At 42.6% G+C, this 13,631-nt stretch overlaps 1 protein-coding gene across 1 annotated transcript in view; it reads left to right on the forward strand.

The window, feature by feature from the left end:
- The window catches only part of SLC26A8 (solute carrier family 26 member 8), a 72,947-nt gene extending 61,381 nt beyond the window's left edge, over positions 1 to 11,566 (forward strand). The window contains exons 12-20 of the mRNA XM_079933573.1: positions 297 to 392; positions 1,789 to 1,895; positions 1,977 to 2,046; positions 2,433 to 2,525; positions 2,635 to 2,766; positions 6,056 to 6,424; positions 9,677 to 9,731; positions 9,832 to 10,016; positions 10,878 to 11,566. Coding sequence (XP_079789699.1) covers positions 297 to 392; positions 1,789 to 1,895; positions 1,977 to 2,046; positions 2,433 to 2,525; positions 2,635 to 2,766; positions 6,056 to 6,424; positions 9,677 to 9,731; positions 9,832 to 10,016; positions 10,878 to 11,162 — 1,392 coding nt within the window. The 3' untranslated portion in view covers positions 11,163 to 11,566. The remainder of the gene's footprint in view (positions 1 to 296; positions 393 to 1,788; positions 1,896 to 1,976; positions 2,047 to 2,432; positions 2,526 to 2,634; positions 2,767 to 6,055; positions 6,425 to 9,676; positions 9,732 to 9,831; positions 10,017 to 10,877) is intronic.
- Positions 11,567 to 13,631: the final 2,065 nt, after the last annotated feature.

Consider the following 13,631-nt stretch of genomic DNA (forward strand, 5'->3'; position numbering starts at 1 on the left):
TTAAAAAATAAATAAAAAATAAAAGGGACTTGTGGTAGCTGTACCAGCCAAATGAGTGACCTGGCCTTGCCTTGTTTTGTGCGTTTGACAAATTATGGAGGTGAGCAGAGAAAAACGTGGAGAAAACTTATTTGATTAGACAATGAGTCAAAGCATGGACCTGGTATTTTTATGAAATATCAGTGCATAATATCTCTGAGTGGCAAGGCTGCCTAACTCTCTGTGGTACCTTTGTGGAAATTTGGGAGTTTTACCCCAGAAAGGAAAATGAAGTAGTGTTTATCTTTTCCCCACAGGCTGTGCTGGCTGGTATTATTCTGAGCAATGTCCTACCCTACCTTGAAACCATTTACAACTTACCCAATCTGTGGAGGCAGAACCAATATGACTGTGTGAGTGTAGATGTCCTGGGTGGGGTGGGAAGGATGGAGGGGAAGCCTGCAGAGAGGGGAAGAGAACAAACGAAAGAGATCAACCGGAAGGCACTGGCAGATGCCTAGTACTCTCTGATGCCTAGTACTCTACTTTTGCTTTAAACAGGGAGTCAAGGTTATTGGTGCATGGAAATACCCGTTCCAACTATGCAAAGTTAAATAAAATGCAATTAATTAAGTAGCTACAGTTACATACAGATCTAGTAAAAAGGGTTTATCATACATCACGTATTTGAATGACTTTTAATCCAGTTAATAGAAATACATTCCAGGATGGGAGACACAAATTCTAACAAGAGAAGGACGTGTCTTTCCAGGAAGAGTAACTGATGGAGCACTCTCCTTCTCTCTAGAGCACAAAACTAGAGGACATAAAGGGGAGACAGCAAGAAATAAAAGATGGGGGATATGATACAATGAGAGGAGAAGCACCCAGAAGAGGCAAAGAGATGGGAAGAGGGATCATTTTGGAATGCAGGTCCCTGAAAAGTTAAGAGGGGAATGTGGTCCAGTGCACAGGTAGAGCTTCTAGTCTTAGGAGGAGGGATAGCCCTTCCAAGAGACCTGGAGAGAACGGGGGAAGGTTGAGTGCAGATACTAACAAGTGGCAGGTGGAGGGGGAAGTAAATACTTAAGGGAGTTTCAGCCTATCTTCTTTTTTTAATTTTTATTAGAGTATTATTGATTTACAATGTTGTGTTAGTTTCATGTATACAGCAAAGTGAATCAGTTATACATATATCCACTCTTTTTAAGATTCTTCTCCCGTATAGGCCATTACAGAGTATTGAGTAGAGTTCCCTGTGCTACAGCAGGTTCTTATTAGTTATCTATTTTGTATATAGTAGTGTGTATATGTCAATCCCAGTCTTCCAATTTATCCCTCCCCCCTCAGCCTATCTTCTTTGTGAAAATAAAGTCAACATCACCTGCTGAGAGTGATGGAGAAGGTGGTGGGATAGGAGCTTGAATAGATTCCCAATAACTATCATAGCTCTTAAAATAGCAACCACTAATTTGGTGAGTGTTCTGGGTTGCTTTACAAATAATATTTCTAATCTCAATAAATTCTATAAATCAGATACTATTATTCCTGTTTTTCACATGAGGAAACTGAAGTTTTAAGAGAGAATTAAAGAGAGAAGTGACCAAGGATGCATAAAAGAATTGCTAGGTAGCCCTGGGACCCAATCATTTGTGATGGTATCAGTTCATATGGCTGTGGAATTTGTTCTCTAAATCCTAGGTGTTGGGAGAGAAAGGGTAAAGGTGAGTTGAGAAAGAGGACTTGTGATTTTCTCAATTCTGCTTGTTATCACGGTCTTCCTTTTCCCTTCTTCCTCTTTTCCATAAGCTCATTTGGATGGTGACGTTCATATCTGCAATTTTACTGGGACTGGACATGGGATTACTTGTTTCAGTAGCTTTTACCTTCTTCATCATCACTGTTCAGTCACACAGGTACTTTGTCTCAGGTAATAGGAGGTGGGCCATGGCAAGGTAAGGCAACTGTGACCTAAAGGCAAATGCATTTACTTTCAGAACTAAGATTCTCCTCCTGGGTCAGATCCCTAACACCAATATTTATAGAAGCTTCCATGACTATCAGGAGGTAAGAATCCAGATCAGTCCCACTCCTTTGCCCAAAGGATGGGGTGGACCAGGCCTGCTGCCTAGTTTTTCTACAAAACCCCTTTGCTCCTGTCTGCTGCACTGCAGATATGCATTTACAAAGGTGGGGAAAGAGATGCAGCCAGTTAAGGATAATTTTAAAATGTACTTTGGGGGAGGAAGGCCAAGGAAAAGAGAGGTGTGAGGAAATGGAGGGGAAAAGAAGAAAGCAGGAAAAGCACATGATGAAAATGGGAGGAAGGAATTTGCTAGATCTTGCTTCTTATAAAGAATACAGATTCTCCAGGAGGTTCTAAGGATTATTTTTTCTTAGTCCATAAAAGAGCTGAAATATTTCCCTCAAGTTTATATTTATTTGTCTTGCAGGTTACAAACATTCCAGGGGTGAAGATCTTCCAGTGCTGCAACTCCATTACATTTGTCAATGTTCACTACCTAAAGCGCAAGCTGTTAGAGGGGGTGAAGGCTTTCCTCCCCAGCCTCTCTCTACCTGCTCCCCTCCCCTTCCCCGAGTATTCTCCCCTCCCCCACTCACCATCCGTATGAGACCCCCTCATATGTCTTTCAGGTTGAAATGGTAAAGGTGCCTCTTACAGAAGAAGAAATTTACAGCCTGTTTAATCAAAATGAAGATGGCCCCCAGCAAGGAAAGCTTTGTTGGTGTTTCTGCAACTGTGATGAACCAGAGCCACCGCCCAGGGTTAGAAACACGTCTTCTTTTCTGCATTTTTCTCCACATTTTATAAAAAAGAAGTGCACTAGTAGTTTTAAAAAAAAAAAAAAGAAAGAAAAGAAAAGAAAATCTAAACCCCCTCAGGGATTTTAACTCTTAGACGAACCATGAGTAATTGGAAATCAAAGATTTCTACTCAGAAATGGAGACACGGGTTCCCTTTCAGGTTCAGATCTTGCCCTGAAAGTAGGAGGCAGGGGGAGATGTCCTGACTCCTGATTCCCTTCTCAATGGCCAGCAACTTACCTGAGCACAGAGTACAGTCTGCCTGTTGACGTTGTCAGTAGTTCCCTGGTTGTCCCTGTTTCCTTGACTTTTATCTTAGCTCCCTGGCTATCTATTTCTGAAAACAAGTGACTTAAAGATTGTTTTCTAACTGCAGCAGGGTCAAAGGCAGGCAGGGTCAAGGTGGCTGGGGTTCCCAAGGATCTGTCAGAGTCTCCTGATGTCTGCCTGTGACCCGGGAAATGATGATGTGGGGTGGAGGGCAGATAAGCAGACATGGGGATTTTACAGCGTCTGAAGATTATTTTAGCAGATGAGTTGTAGCGCTCATTAATTTCCAACTCAGATTTGGTCTAAATATTCCCTTTCCCCAGGGCAGGGCTGTTCATTTCCAGCTTCAAGGCCTTTCATCCACACAAACACCCTGGAGGAGCAGCTCTATCTACACACACACACACACAAGAACACCTCCCATCCCCCTCATCACCTACAATACCAAGCACTCACTCTCATTGCCATACACTCGAATGGAGCATAGGCTCTACTGAGCTCCTGGAAAATACCAACTTCCCTGCCAAGAGGACTGCTCTACTACTAGAACTAACACTATCTCTAATTTTTATTTTGTATCCACACTGCACTGAATATTGTAGAGAGTATTTACAGGACATCAGAAAATACATTTTAGAGTATAATATGATGTAGTATTTATTGATCTCATACTGTGTGCCCAGAACTATGACACTATGAAAAAGGAAAATAAATTTTTAGGGGCCTCTGTCTCCAGGTAGTTCTTTTTTCTTTTTCTCTTTAATTGTGGTATAAAATGCATAACATAAAATCTATCATCTTAACCATTTTTAAGTGTACAGTTCAATAGTGTTAAATATATTCACATTGTCGTGCAATCATTACGACCATCTACCTCCAGAACTTTTTTATCTCGCAAAACTGGAACTCTGACCCATTAAACAACTCCCCATTTCTTCCTCCTCCCAGCCCCCGGCAACCACTATTATACTTTCTGTTTCTGTGACTTTGACTCTTCCAGATGCCTCATATAAGTGGAATCATACAGTATTTGTCTTTTTGCAATTGGCTTATTTCACATAGCATAATATCCTCAAGGTTCATCCAGGTTGTTCTTTTTTTTTTTTAATTTTTTCATGGAAAAATTTGAACATATACAAGAGTAGAGACAAGTATAATGAGCCTCTATGTACTCACCATCTACTTTAAGATTTATCACCTCGTATTCAATCTTATTTCATCTATATCCCTACCCACTTACAGCCCCTCAAAATCACAGGATTATTTTGAAGCAATTTATGGAATTTTAATTCAAACTGGGGAGGATTTTCTGGCAGTCCAGTGGTTAAGACTTGGTGCTTTCACTGCTGTGGGCCTGGGTTCAATCCCTGGTCAGGGAACTAAGATCCCACAAGCTGTGCAGTGCGGCCAAAAAAAAGAAAAATCAAACTGGGGAAACAGCTCTCTATTAATGTGACATTTAAGGCTATTATTGTATTTATCCATCCAAAAATATACATTTTTTTCACATCTCTGAAATTTAGATGCATTGTACAATTGATGGCATTATTATAGTTTAATTTGCAGTGTTTTGTTTGTTTCTTGACAGTACAAAAAGTAATGGTGCATCTTAAAACTGATGAAATAAGATGGTAAACCATACCATGCAGTATTGTTATGTTCTAAATCGTGTGTTTATATTCTAACCACTCTAAGACTTCAGTTAAAGAGATTGGCATGAACTCAAAAAGGCAGGGAAACTTCACGGTAGTAATGGACTTAAGCTGGGCAGGAGAGAGAAATTTGGATTTACGTCAGGTAGGAAAAAGAAGGACTCCCAGTCCATGAATAGGCTTGGACAAAGACACTGAGGTAGAAATAAGCATGGGATCCTCAGAGTAAGAGGCTTGGCCTGGGCAGTAAGTTCAGGCAGACCCGGCGGGAGTGGATTGTGAAAGCTCTTGAAAGAGTATAGAGTAGACAGAGAGAAAGCGGAGGCTCTCAGAGGTTTCTTCTGCCTGAAGGACCTTGTATCTCCCCAACACTGAGCCAGTGCTCAGCTGTCCCCCAAAGGCCTGACCTCAGTGACTGTCAAGGCTTGGGGAGCACCTCTCTCCTTTGAACTGTAATATTATCATTTGTCCACACCACTTTTTTTTTTAGCAATACAATATATACTACCTTGTTAGTTTTAATCTTTACTTTTTTTTTCTATTTTTAAATAGAAAAGCAACAAGCAACAATGTTGCTTGTTGTTCACAAGCAACATTATTAGAACAACAGATTTTTCTTAAAGAAACATCACCCCAAAGTATACCACTCTAGCAAATGAACTCTTCATTTTCCCACATGCCTTACAGTTCTTGTCCATTTAGGTTGTTATTCATCCTTTAAATGGACACGTGCCCTCTCCCCAGGTAGAATCTGGTCCCTGTGACTGCAGAGTCAGCATTCACATCTTTCATGCCATTGTATTCCCGGTGCTTGGTCCTGTCCTTAAGCGACATAGGCCTATTAGGAGCATGAAAGGAGTGAAAGGTAAAGACAGCCACACTCAAGTACCTTTTGTCTCCTTAAGGAAATGTGACAGAAGACAGTTTCATTGATAAAAGAAGGAGGTGTTGAGAAAAGGGACTGATGGAAGAAATACTTCAAAGTTCTAGTAGGTGCGGGAGACTAATTAGAATCCAGGGATGAGGGAAAGGAATAAATCAAAGACGATTTAAAGTCTGGCTCACTAAGACAATGATAATGTCACTGACGCGCGTGGGGAAGTTGGGAGGGGTGGCTCTGAGTGGTGAGGATCAGGAAAGATGAACGTGGTTTTAGTCACAAGCTGGAAGCGACGGTGAGATATCTAAGGAAAAAAGGTATAATGCATAGTCTGCGGAGTTTTCCAAGAGAGAGGGAAGTGAGTTAGTAGATAGGAACAGCATAGTTGCAAATGCTTCCAGGCTTGTTTGAGTCTTATCATAGTCCTCCCCTAACTCTGTCATCCCAGGTTGTTTACACAGAACGATTTGAAAGTAAAGGGGACCTCGACTCGTCGTCCTCCATTAACCTGGTCCGCTGCTCACGTTTCAAAATCATGGACACAAGCCAGACTATGTCCGATCACCAAGTACCGTACATAACATCTTCCACATCCCAGAGAAATCCAAACTACAAGGAGGTGGAGAAAGTTTGGCTTTCTGATGACCCCTCTAGGAGCATGTCGATCACACTCCCTGATGCTTCTGAAACTCAGGTTGGGGGTAGAACACTCCTGCCTTACTCGACTTCATCTCTTCTACCCAGCATCCACACCATCATCCTGGACTTCTCCATGGTACATCTTGTGGATGCACAGGCTTTGGTCGTACTAAGACAGGTAAGTACTAAGGAGGTTTTCACAAGAACCCTGATCCCCTCCTACCACCACCATCCCAGCCCTGATCCTGATTGAATCCTGTTAGTCACTGGTTAGCTGCTCTGTGACTCCTAGGCCACTAGGAACTTGAGCACCAAAGACAGTTTAAGGTCAACCAGAATAAAAAGAAAATGAAGCAACTCTGATTTACTAAACTAGGGTTGGTTCCCTAACCATGGCATATTATTTCTCAAGGACTGAAAGATAAGAAACTCTTAACACCATTGAAACAGCAATCTGTGCCACACCCAGCAACTCCCAGCGTATCCTGGGAGTTAGCTACAAAAAATGTCAAGGAATAGGTTCAAATGCTACAGAAGAAAGTTCACAAGGAATTCTCCACTATTCAGCTGCTCTAAAAGGCACTCAGGTTTGAAGAAGTTGTGATGAAATGACACCCCAAGCATGGGGCCGCCCGGTCCGGTACCTGTAAGGATCTTCCCCAGTTCCTTCTTCATTGCCTGCATCTTTGGGTGAAAAGGGCAGGAAAGATTTTTCCTTCAAAGCTATGTTCCCTGAGTCCTGGCTTCTCTCCCACTTTCTGGTTTCTCAGACAGATTTCATTTCTCTCCTTCTTGTACAATATGGAAGTTTAGGTGCACAACTAACCATATTGGCTTTATTGTTTAATGTCTCATAAGTATGAGACATTAAAGACATATTTAATGTCTCAGTGTCTTTTTTTTCAAGCCAGCTTATCTCAGTTTTTAGTCCTCTATCTCATTCTTGCTCCTGTTGGCGATGGCTCAGGTTTACACATCCTGAACCCACTCGCTTCCTGGCTCTAACTGCACCCACATTTTTTTTTTAATTTATTTAATTAATTTATTTTTGATGGTGTTGGGTCTTTGTTGCTGCGTGCGGGCTTTCTCTAGCTGCGGTGAGCAGGGGCTACTCTTCGTTGTGGTGCGTGGGCTTCTCATTGCAGTGGCTTCTCTTGTTGCGGACGGGCTCTAGGCACGCGGGCTTCAGTAGTTGTGGCACAGGCTCTAGAGCACAGGCCCAGTAGTTATGGCACACGGCCTTAGTTGCTCAGTGGCATGTGGGATCTTCCCGGACCAGGGCTTGAACCCATGTCCCCTGCATTGGCAGGTGATTCTTAACCACTGTCCGTCCCCCACCCCCCCACCTTTTTTTGAGATATGCTCCTTTGGCTGACTTTCCTTCTTGTATCCTCAGATTCCATTTTAACAAAATATTTATAAATATTTTATCCTATGTCTTATTCCTAAGTGAAGATGATTCTGTCTTAAGTGAGTCCAGCTCCTCTTTGATCTAAGGCAATAGGAAGCTTGTCATAGCAGAAAGAACTCTGATTGGTGGTCTGTGGATGTGTGCTTTGTCCTGGCTTTACTACCACTCACTGTCCATCAGACCCGAGGTAACTTAATAAATTGCACTTCGTTTCCTCATCTATAAAATGAGAGGCTTAGAAGAGATTTACATTAAGGTCTTTCCCATCCATGAGACCCTCTCCCCACCAACACCCCACCCCCTCTCCATTTGCAGGCTCAAATATACTTGATAATGTCTTATCTTTGGGACTTTTCCATCTTAGGTTGTACTACTGGGCTGTGTTCTCTTCTCCCAGTCTTACACTGTAGCTGTGGTTTTAGATTTCATTGACTACACTATCGAATGCCTCTTACATGCCAGACTGAGTTGAGCACATTTATATACACTATCTCGTTTAGTTCTCACAACAGCCCCGAGAGACAAGCCATATTTCCCCCTAAGAGTCCTGTGCTCGCAGCTAGGAAGGGGCCTGCCCGGCACTGGAACTTAAAGCCTCTGACATTATATCACTCTTCCCCCTGTTCTGTAGTATAATTGGGCCATCCTTTCCTCTCTCCTCTCGTCTTCCATTTTTTGGAGGCACCATATGTTCTGGTCCGTGGCATAACCCTTCCATCAACCTGGCCTACGTTGATGACTTTCTGCTCCAGCCCCATCATTGAGGCAATGTCCGGCACCTTAACTTTGCAGGCTTCAGAGATCCACGGTACACCCTCACACTTTAAAAAGGCAGGTTTCCCCCCAGGTGTCTGGCTCTGTGTGTGTTCGGGTTTGGTTTGTAGCTTCTGTGGCCAAAGCATTTGAGAAGAATGATTTCTTTGACACCGGCATCACCAAGGCCCAGCTGTTCCTCACCCTCCACGACGCCGTGCTGTTTGCTTTGTTGTATCCCGCCTTGTTGGAGGAAGTCATTATGTTTTGTTTACTTTATAATTGAAAACTTGAACCCACTAAGAAAAATCCCAGTAGTTGTTCTTATTAGAGACAACCACTCCATTTAAGCTTCTTCTTAATTCACGATATTTCAATCTCCCATTGCTTGTCATTTAGAGTGTGTCTATAGTGGCTCTTTACCAAATAACGTTATGATTTACTGTATGATCAAGAATGACTTTCTTGTTTCCCCTTGGTAGTGAAAGAAGTAGAGTCTGTCTGTTTTGTTTCTTTTGACACTCCAACTTAGTGCCCAGGTTTGGAACCTGTTGAGTCTTAGAGTATTAAGGTGAATGGTGACTTCTTTTGAATTGAACGTTAAGATTTATAGCTCCAGAGCATATATATATATATATATATATATATATATATATATATATATATATATATATATATATATGGGCTGAGGTATATACTTGGGGTCAGTGTCTGATGTTTTACTAAATTCAAATACAAGTCTGCAGAGCAGCACTGAATATGATCCTCAGGGTTCCTGAATACCTTTCCCAACTGTATCACTTGACCATCTCTGGGCCACATTTTGCCACCTCTGCTTAGTGGACTCCAGAGAGAAGGAGGTCACGTGCAAACACTAAGCAATAATACCAAGGTATAATTGTTCATGAGGCCCGTCCAGTGTGTCCCCATCACACCTGTGCCTGTGTCTATCCTAGCACTGTCCTCATGTGAACATTTATCTCTTTATGTGAACTGTTTCCCCACTTAAGGCTATGGGCAACCCTCCCTCTCACTCCCCACCCAAGACCATCTGATTCTCTTTTGTATTCTGGCACTTTAGGCATTTCCTGGCATAAAGCAGTTCACTCATCAAATGTTTACAGAGCTGAATGGGGTGGGGATGCAAAGGTACATATACCCCAGACAAGTGAATGACCAAAGCAGTTTTAAAACTCAGCTAATTAAAAGGCCCTTTCCTCTACTGAGCGTGAAGATCTCTAAAACTGGCTTACTCTCTCCCCACAGATGTTCAGTGCTTTCCAAAACGCAAACATCTTGGTGCTCATTGCAGGGTGTCACTGTGAGTATCTTTCATCTTATGAAGAGGGCTGTGTTTTGTATCCTGGATCCTCTCCTCCCCAGATGTCTGACCCTGTGTGTGTTCCCGGTTTGGTTTGTAGCTTCTGTGATCAGGGCACTTGAGAAGAATGATTTCTTTGACACTGGCATCACCAAGGCCCAGCTGTTCCTCACCCTCCATGATGCTGTGCTATTTGCTTTGTCAAGGAGGTTGCCAGAGTCCTCCGAGTTAAATGTGGATGAATTGGAGACAGTGATACAAGGAGCCTACTCAGAAACAGACAAGGTTGGATGATGTGAAGCATCGGGGTGGGGAGTGGTATGGTGGTGAGGTGGGAGGAGACACCTAATCAGATAGAGATGAGCAACGTCCAGGAAAGGTTTTTGAGTGTGGCTGTCCCAGAATTTGAAATGTTGAAAGGTTCCCTTACCAGTTGGTAAATAGCAATAAACCTGAGTCCCAGGTTCCCACACTGCCATGGCATCTGGGTGTCATTCAGGATCCTTTCCCAACTGAAGAGCGGTTACCCAACCCAGCAGAGGACTCAAGGATCTTTTTACAGCAGGCTTGGTTAGTACCAGTGCCATACCAATTAATAAATATTTTAAATATCTCCCTTAGCTATCCCTTTAGAATCCCCCCCCACCACCATCCTTGGGATGGATAATAAAACTGATGAACTAGCAGACGTAAAGATCTGCCAGTCTAACTCTATGGCTAGAGCAAAAGGTGGGGACTATAGACAGAGATAAAGCTAAAGAAGATAGCAGGAGGCCAGGTCATGAAGGGCCTGCTGAGGATTACATTAGGGGGTTGGAAAGACAAGTAAAATCAAGAAGACAATATGTCCAGGAATGCTGACCAGACCATTGTTATTTAAATGGTTGACCATGAAATCCAGGCTGGCTACAAAAACTAGAGAAATTGGAAGTTATGGATTGATTGAGCCTGAAGCATGGTAAGTAACTGAGGAACCAGAGGGTGCAAAGAAGATGAAAAGCAAATTTAGGCCAGAAATATTTTCTACTTTGCCAGGAACCCATGCTTTCTGGTACCTTAAGTCCTACTGTATTCTGAAATTCCTTGACTGTTCAAAAATTAAATCTAATTGGGAAGTTTTAACCCATCTAATTGTGTGTATTTCAGAAAGAAGAATCAAAACATAAAATGAGTAGCCGTCTTATAGAAGCCCCCAGAAGTAAAAGTCCAGCCTTCATACTCCAGGACCCAATAACAGAGGAGGAATCAGAGCTAGACTTTGATCTGTATCCCATGCAGGAGTCAGAACAAGAGACTGGGCTAGATCCAGACCTAGACCTGGATCACGAGATGGAGCCTGAGTCAGAGCTGGAGCCTGAATCTGAGCTGGATCCAGAGACAGAGACCAAGCCTGAGTCCACATCCAGGCCAAGCTCTCAGCAGCAGTACTAGCCTCTGTATCAGTTTATAACTCCCCAGTCCCCACCTCAGACTCAGCCTAGGACACAGTCAGTAGAGAGTAGGCATCAGCTTATGAATTCACTTACATCCCAGAGCAACGCCAGTGAGGATACCTTGTAGATGAGCTAGGAATAAGGGGTCAGATTCCCTCAGCAAATCCTCCCCACCCAAATGGGGCCACTTGGTCTGGAGATGCAGGCTAGTTACAAACTAGCAGTACTTGCTTTGGAACTCCTCCATCTGTTGGCCTTCCTCCTTCCTCAGCGCTGGGATCACACTCCCAGATCACAATACTAAACACCAAGAATTATCTCTGAATTCCTTATCCAGGTTCACTTCGTTTCACCTTCAGCAGATGTTCCACTGAAGGATTTCCTTCTTCACACCCCTCACCTCTGTGCTTTTTTTTTTTTTAAGACCATCTCTAACTTATTCCTCTCATCTGTGTTCCCCTTTCTCTAAAGAGATGAGGCTCAAATAAAATACATAACTCTAGTTACATTTGGACCCTTCCTGCATCTTCTACCGTTTCTGTATTCTGTATGCCGAAGGAACTGTCAGATGGAAGAAATCCCAGAAGTAGGTAGATACAGTGGGGAAGAGATGAGCATGAAAAAGAAAAACTGCGTAGCATTTGTACTTTATATGTTATCTTCACTGCACTGCTGCAGTGGGAAATAGGGGGTAAATAGGTTAAGTTAGGCCAGGCTGGGACTTCCCTGGTGGTCCAGTGGTTAAGACTTTGCGCTTCCAGTGCAGGGGGTGCGGGTTTGATCCCTGGTCGGGGAACTGAGATCCCAAATGTCGTGCAGTGCGGCAAAAAAAAAAAAAAAAAAAAAGTTAGGCCAGCCTGTGAAGGCTTGTAATACAAAGAACTGTTAGGCTAAAAGCACTTTTGCCGTCACTCCAAGGTCAGGATCTTACCCTGACAGTGTTTCAGAAGGCCAATAAGCTGTACCATCCAATGAGAATGTTAGCTCTATAGAACTCCCCCTGGTCTTCACATTCACATTCACTGTTGCTTCTTTCTTATAGGTTTTTAAGATCCAGGCAATCTAGGATCTGTACTCTTGGTGGACCAAACAGTTAAAATCTGTGACAGACACCAACCCCTTAGGAATTGGAAAAGTCAATCAAATCACTAGTTTGGTCCACATTTAAAAAAAGTTTTAAAAATTTAAAAAAATTTCCCCTCCTCCATTAAAAAAAATCTAGTATTAAGGTACAACCTGAAGAGAAATATAAACCCCTGGGCAAAGGCATTGGGAATACTGAATTTTATTTCCCACTCAGTAAACAAGATTCCCCTTGCTTAGAAAATCAACTTCTCTCACCTGTTAGATGAAAGAAATACTTCTTAAAATAAGTGTCTCTTATCACAGAGATAACAGGTGCATTTATTCATTCTACGAACATTTACTAAGCATCTGCTATATACACAGCACCCCAAACTGTGGGGTAAATAAAACAATATTATCCCTCCCTACTTTACACATGCATAAAGTGAGACATAAGTTTTGTAACTAGCCCAAGGTCATATACAATTGTACCCTAAAAGAGGTGGGGGGCCCAAGTTACAAGCTTCATTTGTTCATGTTTACTCAACACATTTATTGAACTCCTACTATGTGCCAGCCACTGTCCCAGGTGCTGAAGACACAAAAGTAAGCAGAATAGATGACAAAGATAATTATAAATTGTGATAAGTACCTTGACGGTAAAATACAGGAAACAAAGAGGGCGTACATCAGGAGGACCTGAACCTATCTTGGGTGTCAAGGAAGCTCTTCCTATGGTAATGACAATGACCTTGCATCTGAAGGATGAGAAAGAGCTAGACTGAAAGTAGGTTCCAATGACTGCTAGGAGGGCAGAACCAAACGGGGGACCAAGAGTGGTAACCATGGGTAAGTACAGAAGCTGGGCACCCAGGGACACAGCCAGATGGAGCCTAAGGGTGATTACCATGGCACCAAGGTCTCAACCAGAAACTGGTTCAAACCAGGCTGTCAGGGTGGCAGGAACAAGCACAGAAGTGTTTCAAAACCAAGAAAACATTTCACATTTAAAACAGGAGACTAGGAAGTGCACAGAGAGCCGTTTCTGTGGGCTGCCGCCCTCTCACTCCAGCTCCCTTCCATTCCCACATTTCCATCAGAGGAAGGTATTTAAACACAGAACCAATGGCTTCTGAGAGTCTGGTAGAGTTTAGACTTCGGACCTTTCTGTTACAACTGCAACATAGCTAAATCTTGATTTTCATGCATGACCTCAGAAAGACCAACCTGATGCTTGGACTATAGCCTATCTTTAAAGCATATTCTTCATAAATCCATAGCATCCATCCCCTCCTGAAATAATAAGATGAAGAAAAATGGTCAATTGATTGTAAACAGTTCAGCATTAAAGAAAGGCTGAGTCTTCTTCCAAAATGCAGATTGCCTGAAATTCTAAGACGTT

This window comes from Stenella coeruleoalba, assembly GCF_951394435.1.
Source record: "Stenella coeruleoalba genome assembly, chromosome: 10".
In the NCBI taxonomy this organism is placed as follows: domain Eukaryota; kingdom Metazoa; phylum Chordata; class Mammalia; order Artiodactyla; family Delphinidae; genus Stenella; species Stenella coeruleoalba.